Genomic DNA, 27613 nt, shown 5'->3' with positions numbered 1-27613 from the left:
TTCAAAGGTGTCAGAGGTGAGCGATGAGGCTGGAAGGGGTGGGGTGAATTTGATAGGTCTTAGTAGACCACAAATGGGATTCTGGACTTTATGCTAAAGGTAATTATAATCCAGTGGAGCAACTGAATTGACACTTGAGAGGCAGCGTTGCCTGGTGGGTCGGAACCCGGGCTCTAGAGTCAGGTGCTTGGGGTTCTAATCCCATCTCTGCCACCTACTGGCTGTGCAACCTAGAGCAAGCTGCATAACCTCTCTGTGCTGCAGTTTCCTCCTCTGTAAAATGATAATCCTAGGATTATTGAGAGGAATCAATGAGTTCATACCTGCCCCACAGCAAGTACTCAGTAACTGGTCACGTGATAAGAGATCAGTAACCCTCACCATTCTGGTTTTCATACATCTGGGTCTGTCCCACTTTCTGTGTTTGAGACATGTGGGAGTCCAGACCAATTCTAACTGCTGTCTACCTTCCAGCCATGAAGGGGTTGGCGGTCAAGGTGACCGACAGGTGAGGATGACACTTGGGCTATAAACGCAGTGAGAGGACCAGTGGGTTCTCTCCTTGAAGCTGCCCAAGTCCTCTTAAATATTCCTGGTGTTGAATCAGTTGTCTGGGTAGCACCAGTAAGTGATGTCTCAGCAGAAATACCTGCGTTTCTTATTTGGGAGGCTGTTGGAGGGAAGAGATTCTAATAAAAGGCTTCCCCGGTGATTCAAGGTCTCCTTCAGCCCAGATGTCTTGCAGTCTCCCTGGACCTTTCTCCCCATCGCCACCTGGACGCCTTCTATTTGCTTTGATTCAGCTTCTCTTTCCTTTTTCCTCATATGCTGGCACGTTCCCACCCCAGCTGAGAGCTTCTATTTTGGGGAGTTTTCGTGGATAATTTTGTGGGCGGAAGCTCTCCCCCCCACCCAGCATCCCTTAAAAAAAGGGAGAGTGCTCGAGAGAAGTGAAAAACAGCGGGTGGTTCAGTTCAAAAGGACAAAATATTTCTTGCCCTGGCACTGGGAGAGGAAAGAAATTGTCTGAGGAACCTAAGAGCAGCTAAACTAAGAAGCTGAAACCTGCAGCCCATAAGGGCAAATTAGGTGACTCAGCTGCCACTACCCCGGCTCCACTCCTTATAGTATTAATGTGCTTTAAAAGGGAAAAATGCTTAACTGTGACAAAGAGTGGGCTCTATAAAAATGTGCCTAATGCTTATTCTACCCAGTTCCAAAAGGCGTCCCCCTCTCGGCACCTGTGGAGACCGGGACTCGCCTCTGAGGCCTGAGCCTGGGTGGGACCGAGTCTAAAATTATCCCCGATAATGAGTCTGGCAGGGGAGGGCCCAGCGTGCTCGTTTCCTGCCTCGCTTCTGGCCTCCAAGACCTCGGCTCCCAGGGAGGCCTCTGGGAGGCAGGGGCCGTGGTGCCAAGAACACGGGCTTTGTGGCCAAACAGAGTTGGGTTCCGATCTGGACTGACTGTGTGAACATCGACTCACGGAGCCTCGGTTTGCTCATCTGTAAACACGGCTCCCAGCGTCAAGCTCGGTGGGATGGTGAAATGGACTCGATGTTGCAAAAAGGCTGCTTCATGCCCGGATGCAGCTGAGTTTAATAAAGGGCAGCCTGGAGTTGCAGGGCGTGGACTGCAGGGTCGAACAGTCTTAATCGTGGCTTAATGACCACTCACTCCTTGAGTGTAGGAAGGCTTAAAGTATCGGGGTGGCCAAAAATTTCTTCCGGGTTTTTCCGGAAGATCTTATCTAACCCTATACACACACATGTATCCATTTTAAGCATTTATCATATACCTTCATGTTCTTAGCCTCACATCCTGACATCAGCTCTTAGGAAGGCACTAATAGTGTCCCCATTTTACAGAGTGGGTAAGTGACTCCAGGGCAGAGCCGGGCGTCTGGTTCTAGAGACTGCACTTTATCCTGCCTCTCAGGTTGCCTAAGCCCCCGTTGCCCTACAGAACTTTCTCCGGTGATGGAAATGTTCTCTTCTGTGCTGTCCAACTTGGTGGCCACTAGCCACCTGTGGCTTTGGAGCACTTGAAATGTGGCTCTTGCATCAAAGAACGGACTTTTAGCTTTTATTTAATTGTTAATTAAATTTCAAGAACCACATGTGGCTAGAGGCTACCCTCACACACAGTGCTGGGCTCAGCCCTCCCAGTGTCAATGTATTACTTTGCAGGGGGTCAAGGGACAGGAATTGATCGAGGACCTACCTCAGGGCCTGGCACAGAGTAGGTGCTGAGTTAGGAGTTGCTATTCAGAGCACCGCTATGTATGGTGGCTGTCTTCAGAGACGAAGGTTCATAGGTTTGCCTGCCGCGTGGATCACTGCGAGAGGAAGTTGAGTGCTGAGTTTCATTTGTGCGCAAGACTTTCCTGGTTTTGAAACTGAAAGTCCTGCCTCCCAGGAACCACCTCAATCCCACGCAAACCAGGAAGGTTGGTCACCCTGTTCTTGCCTTAGATGATGGGGTACAGAGTCCTCAGGGGATGGGCCTTCCTCAGTAGTGTTCCTTGAAAAGAATCTCTTCCATGGCCTTCCAGGCTGCACTCCAGGATCTGCCGAGGAAAGCAGCAGGCAAGGCTTCTGCCTTCTCTGTGCCTCGGTTTCTCTTTTGGAAAGTGGGGGAGAAGGCTCCCCTGCTTCTAGGGTGGCTGCAGGGTGTTTGAGGTCAGGTAGGTGGGCAGCTATGGCGGCTCTTTGGGGGGACAGTGTTACTTCAGATGGAGGCCGCCCTGGCTGAAGCGGGCTTTGGAGAGAGGTGGGTGGGCTCGGGGGCTTTGTGGGACCGCGTCTCCAGCAGGAGTCGTCATGTCTGAGAGCCCAGCGAGGCTCCTGTGGGTCAAGGTGTGGAATACAGAGTGGTCCCCCGGATGAAGCCAATGCGTCTTCAAGTTCAAGTCTGTAAGAAAGTGGGGAGGGGCTTATGAATCACCCGCCGCGGTGCGGCCCCCAGTTTTATCAGAGCCCCCAACAGCATCCGAAAGGGCCATTTGCAAAGCTGGCTTTATCTGGGGGCTCCCGATTCCCCGCCCTGAGCGGGGGTGAAGAGGCGAATCCAGGCTATGTTCAGGAAAAGCGTTTTGACAGCAGGACCTCCCCACCGGCCTTCCGGGGTCTGTGGCCTGTTGACGGGAGACACGCGTGGCATCCCCTGGACCTTCTTCTGGAGGCTGTGCAAAGTTCATGACATCCCTTCCCTTTATTTTCCTGTTTATTCAGAGCATGTGTAAACACATGGGTTGCCTGGTTTCCGCGTCTCTGTGGCCATTTCATTATTGCTGGAGCCTCTGAGCATCACTGCAAACCTTGGGTTTTCTAAATGAATCTAAAAATAGACCTCTTTGAAAAAAAATCTTGGAGAGTTGACATAAGGCACCGTTATTTATTTCTTTTCCCTCCTCCCCCTCCCCCCGCCTTCTCCCCCCTCCCTCCTCCTCCCCGTCAGCCCCGAGCACAAAAAATCTGGGCAGCCGGAGGCCCCGAGGGACTGGGAAGGGCCCCTGGGCCAGTGTCCGGGGGTCTCGACCACCTGGGGTGTTGATTTGAGCCCTGGGCGGCTTTCTCGGAGAGATGCCCGCTTGGAAAACGGGGGGGGGGGCGGGGGGGTTGGGAGTCTTGGGCATGATTTATGCGAAGCGGCAGCGTGCTAGGGAGGCGGCGGCTGGAGCAATCCTTGCAAACAGCCTCCTGGAGCTCCTGCAAGGCCGACTTGGACACTCCCACGCCCCCACCCCCTTCTCCTCGCCGTCGCCCGCATCGCTCCCTCTCCCTGACTTTTCTCCCGAACAATCAGGGACTTGTGCTGGCGGCCGAGGGAGCCACGGAGCTGGCTGGCCGCGGAGGAGGCGACGTCATGGATTCCTGAGTGTGAAGTTTGCAGGAAAGCCCTTAGTTTTGGAGATGGACGGGATCCAGTGGTTTCCATGGCGCTGGATAAACAGGAGGAAACAGTGAGGGAATCCCGTTATTTTACTGCATTGAAAGCCTATAAACACGGAGCGCGGGGAAGGAAGTCGCGTTCCCTCTCGAGTAAGCCGGAGCGCCGAGCCGCGCCGACTCCGCCGCGCCGGGAGCCGGGAGCCTGGAGGCGGGAGGCGCGCAGCTCCCGGGCCGCTCGCAGGCTCCTCGGCCAGGGCAGCCCCGCGAGCATGCTTTAGAGAGGACGGCGCCCCCTTGGCTCCTGGTCTACCCAAACAGACCCCTCTCACCCCGCGCGCCGAAACCCCATCCCCTCCAGATGCAGAGAGAGGCTGCGTTCAGACTGGGGCACTGCCATCCCCTCCTCATCATGGGGTCTGTGGACCAAGGTAACTGACTCCCCCTCTATTCCAGACGCTTCCTCCTCCCACTTCTTAGCCCTTTCCCTTCTGCTCTCTTCCCGGGCAGCGCTTTCAGCTCCTGGCTGAGGTCGCGGGGAGGCCCGGGGACTCCGGTTTCCCAGGGCGCACAGGTAGCGTGGCCGGGAGGAGAGGCGCCCTCTCCCTGGCCAAGGAGGGAGACTGGGGAGCCGACTTCAGACCACTTCCCGCGGGGGCAGCGAAGTGTCCCAAGGCGGGATTCCCCAGGCCAGTCTGTCAAAAAGATTGTCCCCTCCATGGGACACCGGGAGGGATTCTCGCTACTAACCGCGGGCTGCTTAACTATTTCCGCGCTGGGCTTTTGACAGCGGATGCCATTCAGCTGTGTTATTATTATCATCATCATTTTATCATCATCATTATTTAGCTTTTTTTTTTTTTAGGAGAACAGGCTTGGCATTTTACTATTTAGTAAATCTAGTAATGAAGACTTTGCTTTTTAACAGAGCAGCAGATGCTCTGGGACATTTAAACAATTTTCTTTCCCGTTTTTTGATGTGTGTCATGGGTACAGTCCTCCAGCTCCCCCTTTAAAGTGCAATGTACCATCAGTTTGTTTTGCGATCCGATTACACTCTATATTCCGTGTTTCTGTCTCTTTTTCCGTGCTCCTGGAGTTTGTCCTGGAATCATACTACTTGGGTATTACGGGAGGGGCTTAACGTATACAAATATGATATGAAGATATCCCATCTGGCCGGGATTGTGGAGGGTTTAGGCTGGACACTAATGAATCTGACTTTAAAAATGGAAACCAGGCGATGTGATGTGTTTTTCAGAGGCCAGCCCTGCAAATAGTGGGGGGCACTGCCTGGAGGGCAGGGCTGCAAGAGTTAAATGAAATAAATATGCGTAGGAGGAGTTAGCTTCGTGTCATAAAATCAGAGTTGAATGTAGGTTTTGTGCTCTGCGTGGCTGATTAAAGTTCTGGTGAGGGGGGAGAAATGACAATTTCAGTAAATAAACCTAAGGGGCTTTTTTTTGAAAACCGGAATGGGACCAAATGCCTGAGGTTAGGTAGATGGTGCGCTTTGCCACAGTGGACCTCAGTGACATATATTTTTAGTTGAGTTGCGCTTTTGAAAGCAAGATCCTGCCAGCGCCTTGAATGTTTTAACTGGTACCAGTTTATCCTGTTCTCTGCTAGTGGTTAAGCTTATGACATAATGGCCAAAAAATGTTACTAATATTGCATCACCTGTAAAAGGGATGCTCTGAGACAGGCGACAGATATATTAAGGACGCGAATTGGTGTTTATTGCCGTATACACTGAAACACAGTATTTGATGTTACGATGGTGGGAGGACAGACTAACGCCAAATTTAGGTCAATTTGGAGAGAGAGAGCGAGAGCTGGGAAGAGAAATTGGACGTCTGTTTTACTGTGTGATCTCACACAAGCTTCACATTTTGTTGACGCTGCTACACCTCTGCTCCAGGTTTGTGAACTTGGTCCTCTCTCAATGTTTTGAAGTGAAGTGTGTGTATTCTGTGTGTGCATGTGCATCGCCTAGCCTCCCCAGCCCACGCTCATGTGTGCAGGGACTGTGAGAACGTGTGTGCCAGTTTGTGTGTCCACATGTGGGAGACAGGGCACCGCATTGTTCCCGGCAAACGACGCTTGGCATGCCAGAGCAACTGGGCACACAGAATGCAACTCCAGGCATCAAAGGTAGCTGGAGTGAGAGGCACTTCAACCGTGCCCTGCACTGGGGCCTCCTGAGGGAAACCCAAATGGCCCTTCAAACTCAAACACCACCACGAGTGTAGGGGCAGGTCTGAGGGTGCCTGCAGATGGGTGGGGTCATTAAATAGCAAATAGAAATATTTGCATGGCAAGAAAATACTGACCTTGCTGTGCAGTTTTGGGTCAAGGGCCTGGGAAAAACTGAAGATCTGAAAGAGGTGTGTTCAGTTTTATCTGAAGTGGGATGATGGAAAGTATTTCAGGAATAAACAAACCCAGGATGAGCTCTGCTCACTCCCAGACCCGAACTCCCTGCCTTCTGCCTGGGTTAGGATTTCTGCTTAGCTACATTGCAGCTGTGTGATCTTAGGCGAGTGACTTAACCTCTCTGGGCCTCTGTTTCCACATCTGTAAAATGGAGCCAATAATAATGTCTCCCTTAACAGAGATTGTGAGAGTCAGTGAGGTAGCACACGTAAAGCATCTAAAATGCTGCCGTGCTTATAGTCAACGCTGGATAAACGTTAGCTGCAATTCCTATTGAAAATGCAAAACAATAACTTGTATTGATAGAGAAACTGGATTTCATGGCAAAAATTCTTTGAAGAGATGCAGTACTTTAAACCTTTCATCAAGGGACTTTATAACTTATTGGAGCTTCACGGTGACACAGATGGGGCTAAGATTATGGCTTGTGAAGCCTCCATTTCCTTACCTGCAAAAGGGAATAGTGATGACCTCACAGGGGTGTCATGAGCATCGTATGAAATCATGCATATAAAACACTTACCTCTGGGCTTAACGTGCAGTTAGTACACGCTGGATGTTATTATTTTCTGACAGTTGAGGATGAGAGCCAGCGTCGCCCGTGGTCACACAGTAAGTTCGTAGCACAACGCCTGGCGCACGGTAAGGGCTCTGTTGCCTTCCGCAGGGGTAAGAGCAGCCACATTATGAGTATGGACTGGAAGCAGCAGGGCGAAGTATTTTGCAAGTATCAAGCCTTTTAATTGTCAGGGCCACTGTACACCACAAGTGCTGTGATCAGTGTCTCCTTCGCAGAGGAATGGAGAGAGGCACAGAGAGGGGCAGTAACTGGCTGAGTGCTACCTAGCAGGGAACTGGTGGAGACTGTAATTCGAACCCAGGCCCTTGGCCACATGCTCTGCTGTCTCTGGAACTTACTAATGTTATCATAATTTTTAATCACATCATTTGACAGATGAGGAAACTGAGGCAGACCAGAGCCTTGTGCTGGGCTTTTTTGCCAACACCGTGTTGTTCCTTGACATATCCTGGAAGAGAAGGAAGTGTGGGAGGATGTGGAGCGTATGACCATCATTTAGAGACGGGGAAACTGAGGCAGCCACTGATTTGTCCCAAGCGGAGGGTGAGTCAGGGAGAGCTCCTTGCCTCACCTCAGGGAAGTGAAAGCACAGTGTTTCCATTTCCACTAGCGGAAGAAAAGTCCCCACGTGGCCAGGAGGCTGTAAAGCCAGCTCTACTTTCTGTCCACACAGAACTGAGACCCCGTCCAAGGGCCCCTCCTCCTGGCTGAGCCCCTCCCTGGCTACCCAGATGGCCCCTCCTCCAGCAAGGCCTTCCGGGTCTCTCCTTCTCTTCCCAGAACTTCAGGGAGAATCACTTACTTTCCCAGATGCTCCTCCGACTGCCTTTATTAAGACTTTCCTCAGCTGGGTTGTAAGCTTCCTGAGGACAGGGCCAGGTCTCCTGTTTCTGTGAATCTCCGGTAGATCCCAGGTAATGTTTCTACACCCAAGACGTCAACAGCTTGAGATCTGAGTGAGGGGTTCAAATCTTGACTCTGCCACTTGCTGGCTGCATGACCTCGTGCAAGTAACTTCACTCTCCTGTGCCTCAGTTTCCCCACATATAAAAAAGTGATAGTAATATTGGTTAATATATTGAACAACTGAAGTATCAACCAATCAGCACAGCAGGAGCGGGGTCCCAAGAGACTCCCCTGCTGGGCAAGGCTTTAACCCTTTATTTGCTGAATTGTAGAGAGGGTCTCAAGGCAGCAGAGGCCCTTGAAGGGGGGAGGACAGCCATCATTTACCAATCTATGGAGAGTTTCAATCTTTTAGTAAACAATATGAACCTCAAAGTACCCACTTAATTACTAAGTGCTGTTATTATTAGTGTACAGTTCGTTAATTCAATATTTATCCCCACACACACACACCCAAAAATCCAACCTAAAAAACCAGTTACCAAGTGCCTCCCCACACATATTCTCATTGGCTGGCTCTCTCTTACTACACACACGAGTGATTATTTCACTTCTCAACCTGGAAGAAGCCAGGCAGGTTCCTAGTTTTGTTCCTTTGCTAGAACAGGAATTTGAGACTCCGACTGCCCAGACTAGAGAGGAGGCCTCCTCTGGGCTCCCCGGGCCTCCACCCTGGCGCTGCCCCACCCTGTACTCATCACACTGGTGGTCGTTGTCCGTGCCCCGTCTCTGTCTTCCTCCAGACTTGAACTCCGGGAACCAGAAACCACAACTGTCTTATTCACCCTTGTGGCCCCAGTGCCTGGAACAGTGCCTGCTACTTAGTAGGTGCTCAGTACTTTCTTTGTTCAATGGATGGAGGAATGAATGAATGAATGAATGAGGCACAGTAGGGGTGATATGACCTGTTAAGGCCACAGAATTAAGACTTAAACTCTGGGGGCTTCCCTGGTGGTCCAGTGGTTAAGGCTTTGCCATCCAACACAGGGGTTGTGGGTTCGATCCCTGGTCGGGGAGTTAAGATCCCACGTGCCAAAAAACATAAAACAGAAGCAATATTGTAACAAATTCAAAAAAGACTTTAAAAATGGTCCACATCAAAAAAAATTATATAAAAAAGACAAACTCTGAAGCACGGTGCCATCTTTCTGGCTCACTCGCTTCTGCCTCCTTTTGACAGTGACAGAGGTTTTGACTTCCATGTTTTCCCACCAAGGGCTGGTGACCTAGGCGGCCTTCGTGCTGGGTCACCTACCAGGCACACGCCCTCGTGTTGTTCTCTGGAATGAGTCAGCCCCAAACAACAAAAACTGCAGCCCGCACTTACTGTGTGCCACGCATGTGCCAGGCCCCATCCCCAGAGCTTCCCACGGGCCGCCTCATTGGTCCTCAACCAGTTATGACCCCATCTTGCACAGGGAGGGGTAGCCACCGCCCCAGGGTCACATCGCTAATTGCAAAGCATGGAACCAATCGCACTCCACCATGTTGATCCCTGTTAGGCTGAATAATCATAGCGGAAGGGGATCTGTTCTCCCTACCAGACACGTACTGTAGGGCCAGGCACTTTACAGATATTCTCTCAGTGGATTCTCACAAAACAACCTGAGAGGCTGGTACGGAATACGATCCTCCCATTTCAGGAGCAGGAGACCAAGACAGGGCGCGAGCAAGGCATTTAGAGGACAGAGCTGATGCCCACAGCTCAGCATTTAAGGGCCGCACGGGCCTATCTCTCCTGCTTCCTGCAGCAGGATCACCCGGCCAGACGGTGAGCTGGAGAGAGGGGCTGCAGCCCCTCCAGGAGCCCGCCCTCCACAGTTTGCAGTGGGAGTTCCTCCTGCCTTCCACCTTGCCTTTCTGGGCCGCTCAGGAGCTCCTGGCGGCCCCCATCCCTTCCCTTTCCGGTTGGAAACTGCCAACAGAGACTCATTTCCGCAGAGCCTCTTTCAGTGGCCAAAGCCCCGCCGGGTGCTTCTTTGGCTCCAGCGCTCCCATTTCCGGTGCGGCCCGTGCTGTCAGAGCCAGTCCGCGCCAGTCTGCTTACTCCCTGGCACGGTCCGCTTCTTCCCTCTGCCTCGGCCGTGCCGGTCTTTCCACCTGGGGTCCCCGCTCCATTTTCTCACATCTTTCTTCAAGGCCCACCTCATTCCCATCTCCTCTTAGAAGCCCCCTTGACCATTGAATTCATCTTCATCGTTTTGAGCATCTACTCTGTGCCAGTAACCCACCAAGATGCTGGGGATAAAGTGAACAAGACTGCTGGTGTCTGCCCTCACCAGGCAAACATCAAGGGAGCAAACCAGGAATATCCACTATAGTGTGGAGTGGTGTTAAGTGCTGGAGACCAAAATAGGGGGACAGGGCTGCGAATGACTCAGTATCTACGGGTGTGTAGTGCGTGGGTGTATGAGTTTCCTGTGGCTGCCATCACAAATTACCACAAACTGGGTGGCTTAAAACAACAGAGATCTACTCTCTCATAGTTTCAGAGACAAAACGTGTGAAATCAAGGTGTCAGCGGGCCGTGTTCTCTCTGAAGGCTCTAGGGCAGGATCCTTCTGTATCTCTTTTAGCTCCTCGTGGCCCTTGGTGGTCCTCGGCGTTCCTTGGCTTTTGCTGCATCCCTCTGCTCTCCGCCTTCTTCCTGTGTGTACGTGTGTTCCGTCCTCTTCTTGTAAGGACACCAGTCATTGGATTAGAGCCGTTAGCCCTAAGGACTTCATCTGAACTTGATCATGTCTGCAAAGACCCTCTTGCCAAATAAGATCACAGTCACAAGTACCTGAGGTTACGGCTTGAACATATTTTGGGAGAGGGAAATCGTTCAACACACAAGAGTAGGGATTGCTAGTTCACACTGCATGGCCCCCTCCTCTCTAAAGAGACGTCTTATTCATTGACCTCTGAGTGGTGAGGCATCTGCCTGTACAGGATCTGGGGGACAAGCATCCCAGGCAGAAGGAACAGAGAGTCCGGAGGCCTTGAGGAGAGACATGTGCTTGGGGTAGTCAATGAACAGCCAGACCAGTGTGGCAGGAACAGAAAGGGGAAGAGGGGAAGTGTGATAGGAGACAGATTGAGGAAGCAAGGCAGAGCAGGACCCAGCAGGATCTTGTGAGCAGTGTGAAGTTCATTCTCATGGTAATGGGGAGGCATTGGGGAAATTTGAAGCAGCAGAGGGTGTGAGCTCATTAGCCTTTTCGTAGGATCCAACTGACCTTTAAGTGGAAAATGTCCTTTAGCCAGGTAAGAGTGGATGCTTAGGATACAGGTGCGAGGCTATGACGGCCACAGGTGGTGGCCTGGGCAGGAGATGACAGGAGCTGGGACCAGTGTGGGGAGGAGGAAGTGGGGAGGAGTTGGTACTTCTGTACCAACTGTCTGTAGAGCGTTCTCCTTTTCGGTTCTCAGACTGTGTTCCCTTGAGCCCCGGGGTTCTGCAGGGATGGTCCCTGTCTTTGGCACCTGAGGGTAGATGCTATTAATTTTGTGAATGATATGAACTGCTTCCAATGGGTCTTCCTCTTGGCCCAGCCTGGATTCCCCACGCCAGCTCTCCTTTCCCTCTCTGCTATCACTGGGAGTTGTAAGACTTTTCGCAGCGTTTCATCTTGGTCCAAAAATGTCCCTTAGTGCATCCACACTTAGCTAATAACCCAGGAACAGTGTGACTCAGTAATGGGTATCAGACTGGTGTGGGACAAAACCACTTCCGTGGTGGCATGTGTGTCTTCAAAAGTAACATCACAACCTACTCCGTGCCTTAGTTTCTTTAACTGAACAGCGGGGGTGATAGTAATCTTTACACATGGCGGGTGCTTTGAGGTTTGAAGATCACGGCTGTGATGCTCTCAGTGTGTATAAAGCGGTCAGTTCCTGTTAGCTGCCATTTACACTATTATTTTATTGTTTTAAATTCAAGTTGTTACTTTCCTTCAGCCTACTAACCTTCAAGTGTCCTTCCTGATTGGGATAAATCCATTTTCTACCAAATCTTTGGGGTCTTTTCTGGATGACCTAGTTCAATCACTCAACCAATGAGTTCAGAAGGGTTTGTGGAGGACCTGCTATTGCAAGACACTGGCTAGGTGGTGTGGAGAATATCCAAGATATATAAGAAGCTCTCATTTGCATTTGAAAGTTAGATAAAGATTTTTTTTTTCCAAAGTCAGATAAAGAGACAATTGTGTGTGAAGCCATTTACATGCAAAGGAACTAAAAGTTTCCATGAAGTCTAATGACTGTGCTGATAGAGGAGTTTAAGAGAGAGAGGGCAAGAGCCGATGCCATGTGCTTTCTGGGGGGGGGCGTGGGAGGGTGGGAGATGCTCTGGGGTGTGATTGTGCTGGAGGGAGGCTGGTGGAGGGTGGCCTAGAGATCCCTGAAGTTAGCTTGCTTGTGTGCGTCACTCCCTGACTTCAAAGATTATGAAATCGACACAGATGTTCGAGTCTGCAAGACCAGGGCAGGAGAGAGGCTGGAGATGAGCATCACGATACTGGGGGTGCGGTCATCTAGGAAGACAGCCTGGCTGACAGAAGGGTGATGGCGGAGAGAGGGAAAAGGCAGATGGTTGAGAAATAGTTGTGGGGCTGGGCAAAGACTAACCAATGCTCCATTCCCTAACTAATCCACCCTCTGCTGCCTGCCATTAAGGCTCTGATGCAGTAGAAGATGAAGCTCCCCTGGCAGAGGGATGGTGGTACCTCCTGTTTAATAAAAGGCAAGGACGGTAGTTTAAGGGCTAGGTGAGTGTGCTCTTCGTGCTCTCCTGTAAATATCTGTTCCATAAGGCAGAGGGGAACGCGCTATGAAGCAAGGAATGAGGAGGACAAACAAAGCCAGGACAAAGTAGGTGAGCAGGGCCTAGGGAGAAGGAGTTAAGAGCCTGGAGACCAAGGTCTGGAGCTCACGTGCTCACGGGGACGGACAGGGGCAGCTGCGTGGGGCAGTGGTGACCCCAGAGCAATAGGATTGTCTGAAGGAGGCAGCATCTACTCAGCCCCAGATGACGGATCCACCTGGGAATACAGACCCTGCGTATTGTGGCCTGATCTTCCCATTTTGGGGGAGACATCGGACACTTGGATTTTTAAATGAAACCTCTCAATTAAAAAACTGTTAGTTCAGATTTAAAAAAAAAAAAAAAATTACGGGCAAGGCCAAACATACCATGCCTGCAGGATGGGTTTGGCTGAGCTACTGCAGACCTGTGAGCACCCCTGCTGTCTGAGGTGGCATCTTCTTACAGTCCACACCTTGGTTTGGGTTCTGGCTTTTAGTAGATCCCTGCTTTCCTAGAGTTTTACCCTCAGTGCCTGTCCCGGGGGGCCGCCAATTTTAACAAACCGCCTTCAGCTAAAATTGCCTCCTGGAAATTAGTTACCTCACAGCAGAGAAGTCCTGTTCAGGTTTCAAAAGATGATGTCCATCATAGATTGGAGTGAAAGTCAAGTTTGAAACTCTCTTGTTGTTGCCCCAATTCATAAGGAGCTCATTCCTGGAAGATGGCTTTGTGCGGAGGCAACGTGGAAGGGGGCGCTGAAAAACTCAAGGGATCAAAATGAATAATATTTTCATGGAATATTTTAGAAATCAAAATTGATGCAAAAAATCCAAGATGAACCAAAAATAGAAATATTAAATAAAGACGGGATCAGTATTACTCATCTTCCCTTTGCTTCAGGGTCCAGTACAACTCTGCACAGCACTATTACTGATTCTGTCTTTATTCGAAATGTAACGATTTTGCTCACCATGGGTTTTTTTTGCTTTAATTTTGATTTTTAAAAAACATTTCATGAAAACGTAATATATTCAATTATTGAGGTGTTTGGTGCCCTCTTAAATTTTGCCTCACTCGCCTCACTCTGGTTCCAGCCCTGGTGGAGTCAAATGCATCCATCTATAAATTAAAATATTAGCAACTAGGGTGGTAATCCCAGGATGTGCTTAAATTGAGGGGAGATCGCGTTTTGGAATCTGGTAAAGAAAATTCCTACTTTTCGGATTAAACACGTTTCAGTGCCTACTTATAGTCAGGCTTTTATTGCGATGGGGGTTGTCAGGATGTGGGGTTCGGAATGAGTAAAAGATGAACGTATGAATAAAACATGCTGCAGAGATAAGGGCTATGAGGAACGTAAAGCAGGGTCACGGGACAGAGGAGGCCAGGGGATGCTGTTTTTATGGGGATGGTCATGGAAGCTGACATTGAGCTGAGGAACGAACAAAGCAAGGAAGTGACAAATATCAGTGGGAATAGTAGGTGCAAAGGCCCTGGGGTGGGGTCGTGCTTGGCATTTTCAAGGACGATCGGGGTGGCAGAAGGGAGTCAGAAAACGGAAAATGGCAGGAGATAATACCTAAAGGGAGCTGGGGCAGGGGTGGTTTATCTAGGACCTTGTAGGTCAAGGTGCTTGTGTTTAATTTTCAACTTAATGGGAAGCCGTGGGAGGTTTATCGGATGTATATTTTGAAAGGATCCCTTTCTCTGCTCCATGTAAGGGCCAAAGTGGAAGGGAGGAGGGAGGAGGGAGACCAGGGAGGAGGCTATCATACTCGTCCGGGTGAGAGATGGTGGGGGGCTAGGATTGCTGGGGTGGGAGGAAGAACAGTGAAGTTGGTGAAAAACGGTGGGATTTGGGTTACGTTTTGAGGGTTTTTGATTTGCTGAGAGTTTGCACGTGGGTGTGAGCAGACGCGAGGAATAAAGGACTTACTCCTTGGTTTTCGGTGGGGGAATGGGATGAATGGGAGGGTGATATTTGAGCTGGGAACAGTGGGAGAGGAGCGGTTTCAGAGGATAGCAGGGTTGGTTTGGACACGTGTATTTTGAGGGGCCTGTTGGATGCCCACGTGGAGATGCTGGGTGGACAGTGGGATATGTGAGCCCAGATTTCAGGGGAGGGGTCCAGGCTGAGGCTAAAAATGAGCTTTGTACCAGAAGGGGGAAAGGAGGGCAGAGCTCTGCGTTGGCGGGGGTCCTTCCAGGGCCAACTTGAAGGGGCCTCAGGACTCAGAGCCACCTGGAGTGGGGTGGGAGGTCCCCAGAGGGTGGTTCACCTCAGGTATTTGTATTCACGTGCAATGCTGCCTTCTAAGAGGTAACCTGGAAGAGAAAAAGAGATAACTCAAGGATGAGAGTATGCATCTCATGTGCTTCCACTGTTTTCTATCTCAGCTGCCCTCACCATAGTTCACGCCCCATTTTCTCTTGCCTGGATGACTGTATGAACCTCTTAATTGGTCTTCCTGCTTCAATACTCGCCCCCTGCAGTTTCTTCTCCATGCAGAACCCAGAGCAACCGCTTAAAACCCCAGATATGATCTTGTCATGTATGTGCCTAATACACTTGAGTCATTCCTCATTGGTCTGAGGTCCAAAATTCTCCACACGGGCCCTCAGGCCCCACTCACCCCCGAGCCTTACCTCACACCATCTTCTTGTCCGTTCCTGAGCACCTGCCACTCCAGTCTTTTTTCAGTTCTTCCAATACGCCCTACTTCCTCCTGCCTCAGGGCCTTTGCACATACTTTCCCATCTGGCTGTTAGTTCTTCCGCTCACTATTCTCTGGCTAACTTCTACTCAACCTTCTGTTCTCAGCTTCAATATCACCTCCCCAGGGAAGCCTTCCCTGAATTCCCCGTCAACATCAGCTTTCCTTGATCTAAGCTCTGTGGCATCTTCTTTCCTTCCATGGCGCTTACCTCAGTTTGTAATTGTACACTAGAGTAAATGCTCTTGAATGGAGCTGAATTCCTGGGCCAGGGTCAGACGTGTGCTAGGAGTTTCAAACTCTCAGTGGCCTCACGAGCTTCCCATTGCACTTTTATTGGGGAACCCGGAGAAAAACTAAAAGGCTAGGGCCTCCGCGATGAGGCCAGTGGCAGGGCAGAGGGAAGGTTGACGGAGCTGCACTGTCAAGACCTCTATCCCACCCCCCAGCTTCCTGCTGTGGCCTCTGAATGCATAAAGGTCATGTATTCTGCCCCCAGCCCTTGCTTTGAACGACACAAATTATTTATTTTGGAAATGAAAATATGCCTTCCCCCACACCCAAGCCGCACCCTTCAAAGTGGCCTTTAGAGAAGAAAACCCTCTTACTTCCCACTGCTCTAGCAGAAACTTTGTTATGGGTCAGGGCCTAATTTGAACCCCTTCCCTTAAAGAACTATGATTTGGTGCAGATCCTAGAAACTTTAAAAATATATCCACTGTTCAGAGGAACAACTTAGACAATTAGAGTATTATTTAGAATGTCCTGAACCATTCTCATAAGACTGAAGACTTTGTAGCAGTTTATCAGTTGTAAAGTGATTTTTACCTTTATTATCTCATCCTATTATTGGGTATCTCAAGAGGATATCAGTTGGGGGTAAGAATTTAGATTCTTGCCCAAACGGTTGGGTGGCCAGAGGAAGCCTTAGGGAGGAGGGCCCTTAAAGAGAAATATAAGGATCTTATATGCACGAGGACAAACTCTTTTACCCATCCATCCATCCATCTACTCTCCCTCCATCCATCCATCCACTTATCCATCCATCCATTTATCCATCCATCCATCTATTCATCCATTCACCCATTTGTCCATCCATCCATCCATCATCCATCCATCCACTCATCTGTCCATTCATTTATCCATCTGCATATCCACACATCCATTGTACATAACGCTGTGAATGAGGCACTCATGACCCCTGCCCTAATGGGTCTCATAAGGCTAGTGGAGATAAAATTCTCCAATTGGCCAAGCCTGGATCATTTCTTCACTTCTTTGCCAGGGGAGTATGGGACAGCTGGGTTGATAATTTTACCAAGATTGTATCAAGAGTAGTTTCCCAAAGGAACACACTGGGGTGTTGTTATCAGAAGAAGTGGGGAATGATGCCAGGGAGGCAAAATCAATAGATGTCCACTAGATTAGAGGCATTTAATCATCATGGATGGAGGGATGAAAAGGGACGCTTGAGGATGACACCAGCCTTTCTCCTTTTCTATATCACAAGGACTGGTTGGTTCCTTTGTTTATCCCTGACCAAGTTTCAGGGTTTGGATTTTAAGTCCTGTCGTAGGGGCCCAAGAGCATCCATCTCCTTCTAGATACTTGGCTATAAGCGTCGCAGCCTGGGTCACCTCCTCTCCTGACCTGAATTTATCAGCCACCCCTAAGATGCTTGTTGGATACACCCAATATACGTATGCTTATGCTTAGGAAACAAAGAAGAGGATTTGTTTATGCTCTGACAACCAGAAAGTGCTTCCCAAGACTCTGAAAGTTCGCAAATCTTGAGCCAGGCCCAGGACCCTGGAATGGGGTTTGTGTCTCTATTAGTGATTCTCACCTCGGGCCACACATTGGAAGCATCTGGGGGGCTTTTACGCAGTACTGATGCCTGGGCCTCAGACATTCTGATTATAACTGGCCCCTCCTGGGGCCCAGCCGTTTGAAGTTTTGGAACAGCTCTCCAGGTGAGTCTAATATGTAGCTTGGGTTAAGAGCCACTGGTCTGAGTGCAATTTGGAAAGCCCTATTCATTGCTGTGTCTCTTTGCTAACAGGATAGAAACATGATGAGGGTAGAGACCATGTCCTGCTGATGGCTGCATCCCCAAGATCTGTAGCAGTGCCAGGTACCAAGCAGGTGTCCAGCAAAGATCTGTGGAATGAATGATGATTGATAGCTTCACACAAACCCCTTAACGGAGCAGAGATGGCTCCCCCTGAAGAGCGCATCTTCTCTATACTTCTGGCACGTGGGGAAGGGTTCGAGTCAGTCCCCAGCTGAGATCAAGCTGTGGTTCTCAGGGACTCCTTGAACCTCTCCCACCTACTTTTCTGATCCAGCGATTCTCAACACTGGCTGCCCTTTAGATTCATCTGAGGTCATTAAAAAAAAACCCAGAAAACAGCTTTGGGTGTTCCAGTTCAGTGAGTTTGGATTGAAACGTGGAAACAGGCTTTTTTTTTTTTAAAGTGTCTCAGGTGATGCTAACGTGCCGTAAGGGTTGAGGCCACTGCTCTCATCTCACCGTTTTTACCTGTAAGTCTGTTTTCTGACTTTAGCTAACTTGGTCCGAGACCCCTGGAAGTGTTTCATGGGGGGTGGTAGTAGGTTCTTATGTACTGTTCCCCAAATGTACCTGTTCATAACATTCACCTTGGGTGCCTGCTTAAAAATACACAACCCTGAGCCTTTACTCCAGACTTAGGGTTTCAGAGGCTCCAGTGAGGGGCCTGGGAATCTGTGTTTTTAACAAGCGTCCAGGCGTACTTGTCACTTGCCAACCTCTCCACCTGCACTGCCCTCCTTCCTGGTCTCCCACACAAGAACACCTTCTGGCTCTTACTTTCTTTTGGTTCCCACCGCCGGAACACTCTTCCCCCAGATCCTCCCATCAGTCTGGTTCAACCAAATGCTACCTTCCCAGAGAGGCCCTACCTGACCACCGAAGTGACCAAAGCCTCGTGAACCCCCAGCCTTTACCCTATATCTCTGGTGAGTTCTCTTCTGACACCCTAGGGGGATGATCTTTGCTCCCCTGTTTATCTCCTGCATGACTCTTCCCCCACCAGAAACTGAGCCCCAGCAGTGTCTGGTTCATGCTGGGTCCCCGGCACCTGGCCAAGAGGTATAGATGTAAAGGTGGGACTTGCGCTCTGAGAGTATCTCTGATTCTTTCCCAGGTCCTGGGAATTGAGTTCAGGGGCACTCAGGTGACTGATGTATATGAAAATCATGCCACAGCTGTGGGCAGAGAGGCACCTGGAGACACGAGTCTGCAAGAGAAGGGCGTGGGTGCACTCCCTCCCCCCGCCCCCTTAGATTAGAAAAGAGGAAAAAGTTTGGGATCAGCCGGTCATAGAGGGCAAACGACAAGAGGCTTTCTCATCTGGAGGATCCGGCAGGGGCGCAGAGCTCACCGCGGGGAGGGTAGGAGCAGCGGCCGCACCAGAGCGCCTGGCGGTGGCCCCGGCGCGTTGTTACGCGCGGTGCCCGGGTAGTGCGGCCGGGGCAGTGCGGCCAGGGCCAGGGGGCGGCCTCTTTCCTCCTGGGCCCGCCCGCCACTCCTCCCCTCCCTTCCCCCCTCCCTCCCCGGGTCCCTGGGTGGCGGCCCCGCCCCCGCCGACCCGGCCGCGCTGTCCCCGCCTCCCCTCTCCCCTCCCCGGGCTGCAACAGGTGCCTCCCGGAGCAGGAAGCCCGCGCCGCCGCCGCCGCCGCTAAGCTCCCGCAGGAGCGTCCAGGACCCGCTGCGCCAGGCGCGCCGTCCCTGGACCCGGCGTGCGTTCCCACGAGGGCAGTGACCCCGCCGCTCCACCCGCCTCTCCGCCCCGCTTCCTGCCTCCTTCGCCACCCCCGACGAGGGCCCAGGAAACAGCCGAGCCTGCCCTCGCCCCCGGCCCGCCGCCCTCCCGCCGCTCTGCGCGCCATGGACGCCCAGGAGCCGCAGCCCGACCCCGACGGCGGGGGCGCCCCGGGCCACGAGCCTGGAGGCAGCCCCCAAGACGAGTTCGACTTTTCCATCCTCTTCGATTATGACTATTTGAATCCTATCGAAGGTCGGTGGAGGCTCGCCCCGGCTTGGCCTCCGAGCCCGGGCTGGGGCTTGGGCCTGGACAGTGGACACAGGGCCCCGTTTTGCCCCACGTGTCACACTTACTGGGGGGCCTGGAGCGGGGCGGGGGTGCCTCTCCCCCCGGCTGAGAGGGAGGGCGCGAGGCTTCAGGGACTGCAGCCGCCTTTAGGGGGCGCTAGGCTCACTCTGCCGGGTAGGGCGTTGGTTTCCAGTTACTTCTCCCTGATTGTCACTGGTAGCAAAGCCAAGGGTGGCAGGGGTCTCAGCTGGCCTCTTGCCTGCAGCTGGTCGTCAGAGGGCAAAGGAAGCTACTGGTTTGCCTTTGGAGGGAGGAGATGAGGAAGCCAGAGAATGGAGTTCGTGGGAAGGGGCTGGTGCAAACAGAGGGCAGGTGAAGCGGATCCTCCCACCTCCGGGCACCACCGCGTGCGAGCCCGTCGTTGGGGACTTTGTGTTGACACTGAGGAAGAGGTTGTCTGTATCTAATGCTGGAGGGTGGTTTGACTTAATCTTAGGCGGCCGGCCCATTTCCTCCCTCGGGTCTGCCGCTGTGTTTGCACATCACCCCCATGGCTCAGTGTGAGCTTTATTCAGGGATCCCCCACCCCGCGGTCATCATGGCCGTGGGCGGTTGTGGATTTAGGAAGATGCAGGCTGTTCCTGCCTCAGCGACCTGTCGGTCTGTGCCTTCAAGTGCGCTCTGCGCTGGGGACCGGGGATTTCCCCAGGCTGGCCCGTCATTTCACGTGTTTAACAGGAGCCTTGGTCAGAAGGAGAAGGTGGTACACCCAACCTCACTGTATTTTTCTGGTTAGCAGGTTGTCTTGGAAAAAAAAAAACAACCCAACTAGGCTTCCTGATTTTGACAGCCTAGCCCAGCCAGTGCTTATTGAAGCCTCTGGGGCAGGCCTGGTGGTAACTTCCAGATGCACTTGGGCTTGGCTGCATTAGGGAAAGCAGGAAGGGGTTGTGCTGCCTGCTATATGTAGGAGGCCTTTTCCAGACTCTCCGGGGCTTGCTGTTTCCCAGAGATGCTGGGTTAGGCAGAGAAGTTTGAACTTTCCTTCCACAGCGTCTTCAGGTGAAGCTCCTTAGGTGAGGGGCTTGCTTTGATTTCAGAGACACCCTCGCTCGGATACCAAGTGAAGACGGTAATTCGTAATTATTCTCTATTTTGGCTGGAGGTGGAAATAATTATCCAGCCAAAGAGACCGGTCTTCTTGAGTTGCAATCCGGAGGCCATCCTTTGCTTTGAAAAGATACAGTTAAGAATCTGCAAACGATCCCTCTAGCATCAGTGGTCTTGCTGTTTGTTGAGATTAAACTCCTGTTTTGCAGGGAACTAATACTTACACCCCTCCCAGATTCACAATCAACGATTTTTTTTTTTTCCTGCAGTGGGGGGAGATTTCCGGGGAAACAGTTTCCAAGCCAAATCCGATGGGAGGTGCTTTTTATAGTTTTTCTTAGCAAGGGGTGCTGGTGGCTGCCAGATGGGTGTCTAAATGACCACAATGAAGGCCCCAGAATCTATTTCTTAAAAATAAACTTTAGTTTTTGGACCAGTTTTAGATTTACAGAAAAGTTGTAAAGATAGTACGGCAAGTTCTCATATACCCAGCACCGCACCAAGCCCCCTATATGATGAGCATCTTACAGTAGTTGATACATTTGTTATAAATTAATGAGCCAATATTATGATACAGTAGTATGGACCTAAGTCCGTACTTTATTCGCATTCAGACGGTCGTTTTTTATTTTATTTTATTTTTTTTTCATGAGCTTGACAGTTTTGAGGAGTACTGATAAAGTACATTGTAGAATGTCCCTTCAATGGGGTCTTATGTTTTTCTTATGGTTAGACAGGGCTATGGGTTTTGGGGGAGGAAGACCACAGAAGTAAAGTGACCATTTCCATCACATCATATCGAGGGTGCCTACTGTCAACATGATTTATCACTACTGATGATGTCCTTGACCACCTGGCCGAGGTAGCCTTTGGCAGGTTCCTCCGCTGTAAGGTTCCTCCTTTCTGAACTGTGCTCTTTGGAAGGAGGTCACTGTGTGCAGCCTCACTTGAGGAGTGAGGCATCGTGCTCTGAAATCTGTAAAATAATGACCCCTTGCTGGGAAGTCGGCAGCACAGAAACATCGTGGCTCAGGAAGAGAAGGGGTGTCGGGAGCCTTGAGAGGCTAAAGCGAGCTGTACCAGGTGTGGGTCTGGCTCACCCAGATGTTAACAGCAGTCCCCTCTCTCTTCTTCCACATGATGGGTCTCCCCAAGGGCCAGCACTAGCCCTTATCTTGCTACTGGGCTTTGTCCCAGGTGACAGTACGTTGATGACGCACCTGAGGTGTTCTGCTTAACTCTGGGCGTGGGCTTGGCGAAAAACCAAAGAGGGAAGGGGACTGCTCGCGGGCCAGATGTTGTCAGAAGTTGGTGTCGGCACTTAGGGAACTTGGGGCAAGTCGGGGGCTCATTTTATGGAGACTGAACGTGTGGCAGGTGTTTGTTAGCTCGTGTAGCACCCCTCCGACCCTAGCAGGTAGGCACTGTTGTCACCCTCATTTTACAGAGGAGGATGCAAAGGCACAGACAGGTGAAGGAATTTCCCCAAGAAAGCAGGGCTGGTAAACGGCAGAGCTGAAATACGAACCTGGCTGTCCCGCTCCAGAGCCTGTTTTCTGTGCCTCGTTCCCTCTCTTGATGAGAGACACATGTAAAGCAGTTTGTCAGGGGCCTGGTACCATGCAAGACTGGAATTTAAAACATTTACCAACAGAGTGATCTTGGAAAAGTCGTCTAACCTCTCTGGACCTCTGTTTGCTCAGCTGTCACGTGACTGAAATGATAGTGCTCACCTCATGGTGGTGTTTGCCTTGAATGGCTTAACCCACTTAAATCAGTTAACACAGAGTGTGATTTCTTACTAGCTTTTTACTAAAGCCTTGATTTTGTTAATAGAGGTGTTCAGTAATGTGAGTCATTATTCATTTACTCATCCATCTAACTATTGAGCACCTATGGTGTTAGATCCTGGGGATATAACAGGAAATGAGACTCAGTCCCTGCCCTCAATGAGTTAGAGCCTCTAATTGTTTTCTCTCGTCTAATTGCATTGACTAGTACCTCCAGTAGCATCTACCTGGTACTGGAAATTAGACATCTTTGCTTTGTTCCTGACCCCAGCAGGAGTACCTTCAGTGTTGGCTTTGGAATCGAGACATATGTATTTAATTAGGTTAAGGAAGTATTCATCCATTTCTATTTTCATGAGAGTTTTGATTAAGAATGGGAGTTGAGTTATGCCGTAGACGTTTTAGCATCTCTGGAAAAATATGATTTTATTCTTCTAAGATCACTTATATTAATAGATTTCCTAATATTGAAATATTCCTGGTATCAACCCCACTTGCTCACTGTGTATTATTTTCTTATGGTGATGGGGCCGGCATCTACTGGATAATATTTTGTTCAGGATTTCTTTTAGCGGTATGTATGAGTGATATTTGTCTGTAATGTCCATTCTGGTATGCTGTTAGGTTTAAATTTCTTTCCTTCTCTATGTTCAGGAACGGCATGTGTATTATTGGGACTATCCAGTTTCTACAGTTGCGATAGAATTCCTCTGTGATGCCATCTAGATCTGGTGCCTTTTATGGGCTGGTTCTGCGATAGCTTTCTTGATTGTGTCTATGGGAACTGGTCTGTTTACGTTTTCTATTTCTACTGGAGTCAATTTTGGTAAACTTTATCTTTCTAAGAAATTATTTCCCCTCTCTGGATTTTCAGATGTATTTGCCTAGAGGCATTCAAAGTAAACTCTTATTTTTTTTCTACTGAGGTAGAGAGCTAAGTATGTAGTAATATTGATAGAAAGAATGGGGACGGGACTATGGGAGTCCTGACCAGTGCTACTGAGCCCACCTTGGAGGGGAGAGGTGTGCTGGCTGTGATCAGACAGATCAGAAGTTTAATTTCTTTGTGTGTGCTTGTGAAGTCAATGCATTCTTACTTCTCCCAACCTGTAATACACTGGGAGAGACGGGCTGGTCCTGGGAACACCCGGTCACCTCGCAGAGGTGCCAGATCTCCTCCGGGCTGCGTTGGGACTGACATGTCAGGAGCGCTTGCTTCTAGTCTACCTCAGTGGGTCTGGTGTGTCCCTCCTCCGATTCCTGGTAAGCCGATGCACGTGGCATTAACTTTGACCTTTCAGAAAGGAAAATGGACTCCTGGTCATTGCTTGTAAAGTTTACTCTGGTGATCCTTAAACTTTTCGGGTCACAGCCCTTTGAAAGGCTGATAAAAGCCATAGATCCCATACGCTGTAGGAGCACACTGCAGATGTGCACACCCTCCTGCACGGCTCCCCCCTCCACAAATCCCCACCCCAGCCAGCATCCCCTCTGCCCCCAGCGCACCTTTTATACCATTTCCAAGTACAGTCACAGGCCCTGCTGGAGCCCTAACGTCCCCTGCACTTCGACTCAGGGCCACCTGCTCCCAACCCATTCACAGGGCACAATTTAAACCTCATTCTTTCAGCACTCGCTCACTGAATGCTGGTTTTGTGCCAGGCCCTGTAGGGGTACAGAGACGAATGAGATGTGGTCCTGCCCTTGCCTGGCCCCCAGGCCAATGTGGGCCACAGCCTGGTAAACAAATTGGGACAAATGAGGTGCTGGGATATAGTATCATGGGGTTTTTTTTTGGTGCTTACTATAAATAGAGCTCTACCCTAAGCAAGCAGTTCGCTAAACACATGTGACATTCAGAGACGTTGCCGTCTGTGTCGAGTTAAGGACAGGCCTTAATAAGCTTGCTTTGTACAAATAGTGTCTCCAGGTGCAGCTGGAAAGGTGAAATGAGGGCTGAACTGAGCCGCGGCCTCGTCAAGGGAGTCAAAAGGACTAGGGAGAAAGTTGCCTTAATCACGCTTTGCTATTGCACACATGCCATCCCAGCTTCCAAATTAAAGGCCTTCTGTTCTTAAGGTGGCCTTAGCTTTTGATCTGGAGTAGAGGTTCTTAGAATCTTAAAGCTGTGTTATTTGAGTTTGTTCCCAAGGCTTTTTAGTCCTGTACGGTGATGGGGTTGAATAAATTGGAAAAATGCAGCATTGGTGGCCAGTGGTCCTCAATCCTGGCTACACGCTAGACTGTTCCAGCTGTACCCAGGACCGGTGAAGTCAGACTCCTTGGGGGTCATTTAACTTTTGCTGAGAGTCGTTGAGCGGTACATGGCAGGGCAGGCCTCGAACCCAGGCAGTGAGGATCCCAGGTCTCTGCCCTCAGCACTACAGCTCAGCCAGTATCTCACTGACTCCAGCGTTCCTGGGTCCCCTGTACGCCAGCATGGGGTGCATTCACCTCGTATGTTTTGATATTTATGTACTTATCAATTGTATGTTCACTGCTGTCCTAATGGGATTATACTCCTAAAACATGCAACAAAAATGAAAGTGGGAAAGGACAGCATATAAACGGGAGTTCTGCTGTTCCTGTATTTCTTTCTACATCCCAGTAGATTGTCATGCATGCCTCCTGGGGTACATGTTCCCCCCAACTCCAGGGGCCATTGGCTCAGCAAGTCAGAGCGCCAGATCTGAAATCTGGGAATCCTGGCTTGAAATTCTGACTTAGCTGTCTCCTACCTGCGTGACCTTGGCCAAGCAAAAGCACCTGGCATTAGCAAGCATGCAATAAATCGTTGCCCAATAAATGGATGAAAAGTTGCATAATTCCTTATTAGCGGTATGCCTCAGGGCAGGTGATTTTGATCCCCTGCGCTTGTGTTTTCTCATCTGTGAAATGGGGGTGGAGATGGCAGGTGCCCACGAGGCGGTGTGATTAAGTGCAGGCAGCGGGGCTGTGTGAGTGTCGGGTGGCCGTGGTGGTGGGCTTCGAGATGTCTTCTGGCTCGCCTGACTTCTTGAGAGCATTGGTTCCTTGGAGGAGAGAGTCTTTGCCTTGGCCTTTGATGAATCCCGAGTCTTAAGAGAAGATGCTCTTTGGCGAGGAGCCACTGGCTGTTGGGCTTCAGTTGGCATCACAGCAGGTTATCTAACTTACGTACGATCAGTTCTGACTCATTGGGCCCCTGCCTCAGCCCCAGAGCTTGGCCGGCTGCAAAAGCTTTCTCAGTTGACCTGACTCGCAGGCTGCAAGGTTCCCTGTGGCTGCCTCTGTGAGAGGCAGGGCCTCCCCAGGTGTCCTGCCCTGGCCCCCCAGGACCCCCTGAGCCAGGGCCAGGAAGAGGCAGCCTTGGAAAGTGCAGCGTGATTGATGCCTTGTGGCTTCCCCCCACGAAGGGACTTCCTCTTTCCTCTCTGCCCAGCACAGGAAATAGCCACAGGGCTCCACAGAGCTCCAGCCAAACTCGGCTTCCCTGGGCTAGTGCGAGGTTCGGTTTTTGCCGATTGTTCCCAAACTGAGCTCAGGGAAGAAGGCAAGACTCGGTCCTGAGGCTCTTCCTGGGATGCGTCAGGGGCTGTGAGCTTTCCTGCCTGGAGCAGAGCCCCACATAGGTTCCCCCAAAGCAAGAGGAACTGCCTTTGACTTTTTCCTGAACTTTTATTACGAACTTTTCCAAATATATGGAAAAGTAGAGACAGTGGTATAGTTAACTCCCATGTTCCCACGTGCCCAGCTTCAACAATTATCAACATAAGGCCAATCTTGTGTCATCTCTGCCTCAGTGTATTCTCCGCATCTCCACCCCTGCTTACTTTAAATCACATTCCAGGTGGCATAATATTTTATTAATAAATGGTATGTAGCTCAAAAGTAAGGGCTCTTGAAAAAAAATCAAATACCATTATCAAACCTGAAAAGGAATAATACTTAATTTCAAACGTCCAGTGTTTAAATTTCCTGCTCGTCTCACAAGGGTCTTTTTATGGTTCATTTGTTTGAACCAAGATCCTCACAGTGTCATTGGTTGACATGGCCATTTATGTCTCTTTTATTTTATAAAAATCGCCATCAGTCTGTTTTCTTGCCGTTTATCTGTTGAAGAAGCAGGGTCGTTTTTCCTGTGCTGTTCTCCACGTGGTGGATTTTGCCAGTGGCATCCCTGTGGTGTTTTTTTAACGTGTTCCTTTGTCCCTTGCATCTCCTACAGACTGGCATTTAGATCTAAAGTCCTATGCCTTGGACTTTTAGTGCTTTTTTTCCTCTGCAAGAGAAATATATCAAAGGTAGACGGGAAGCTACAGGAAGAGCAGAGAGATTGCTTTTCCCGAGTTGGCATTTGGGGACCCTCCATGCGTCCTAGTCTGAGGTTTTGGGAAAGAGCATTTTCTCACCTGGACCTGTTTTAGTTAATATGACATATTTCTAAAAGCCAGTCCTTCTGTGTGAATTTTAATTGAGCCACGCCTGAGTGAGCTGTCTGAAGTAAGAAAGTTGCCTGCAAAGCTCAGGGTTTATAAAGGTCCTTATCAAAACAAACCTGCTTGGGTGTGCTGAAAAAGGGTGCCCGTTAGACGAGGAGGTGGGGAACGCTTTAAGTCTGCAGTGCCTGCGAAAGTCATTGTAAAGACTTCAGAAAGGGGCTGTTTTTTACCTGTGTGATCCTAAGAAGGTGGGATGAGGGTCTGAAATCCGCAACAGGTGACATCACCTCCGTTGCCAAGGAGAAAGGAGGAATGTCATTAATGACCGGGCTTGGCAGGGGCCACGGATGAAGTGTGCCCGCCCTCGGGGAACACGGCACCAAAGTGAAAGCTCCTGGGGACGAGTGTAAATAAAACACCCATCTGTCGATCAGGTATTAATTTTAAGTCTCTGCCCCTGGCCCAGGGTTATGGGGCCCCACTGTCTTCAAGTGGAAGTTTCCACTTGGATTTCAAGGTGCCTGAAAGAAAGGTGGAAATCAGCTTCGCAGGCCGTGACAGGGGTTGTAGGACTCCATAAAGGGTACAGCTCTTTGAGGGGCTGGCGTAAAGGCGAGGGGGCCTTTGCTGAGCGAGTTAGAGGAAGGAAAGCAAGGAAGGTGGCCGTGCCCATGTCGCCTTGTGCAGGGCTTTGACGGAGAGGCGGGGTAGCCACGCAAGCCCTGTTTCTGAGGAAGGATTATCTGAGGTCTACTTCTGGCTAATTCTACTGCCCAGATCTTTCCTTTTCCTTTTGGCGAGGAAGTCGCTCTCTGTTGAGCACTGCGTGACAAATGCGGAGAGACTGTCTTTTCTTAGAGACAGATCTCCCTGAAGCACA

General features: G+C 50.3%; 1 protein-coding gene across 4 annotated transcripts in view; it reads left to right on the top strand.

The window, feature by feature from the left end:
- The first annotated feature begins 3839 nt into the window (after positions 1-3839).
- NFATC2 (nuclear factor of activated T cells 2) overlaps positions 3840-27613 on the top strand; it is a 159392-nt gene continuing 135618 nt past the window's right edge. For 2 of the 4 annotated variants that reach the window (XM_030839100.2, XM_030839101.2), the window contains exon 1: positions 19033-19376. In XM_030839100.2, the coding sequence (XP_030694960.1) occupies positions 19247-19376 (130 nt within the window). In that variant the 5' untranslated portion in view covers positions 19033-19246. Of the gene's footprint in view, positions 4322-19032; positions 19377-27613 lie in introns of those variants that run through there. The other 2 variants (XM_030839102.2, XM_030839105.2) reach the window with 2 other exon arrangements.

This window comes from Globicephala melas, chromosome 15 (genome assembly GCF_963455315.2).
Source record: "Globicephala melas chromosome 15, mGloMel1.2, whole genome shotgun sequence".
Lineage (NCBI taxonomy): Eukaryota > Metazoa > Chordata > Mammalia > Artiodactyla > Delphinidae > Globicephala > Globicephala melas.
Note: the sequence above shows the minus strand (reverse complement) of the source record. Positions and strands in the feature narration are given on the sequence as shown.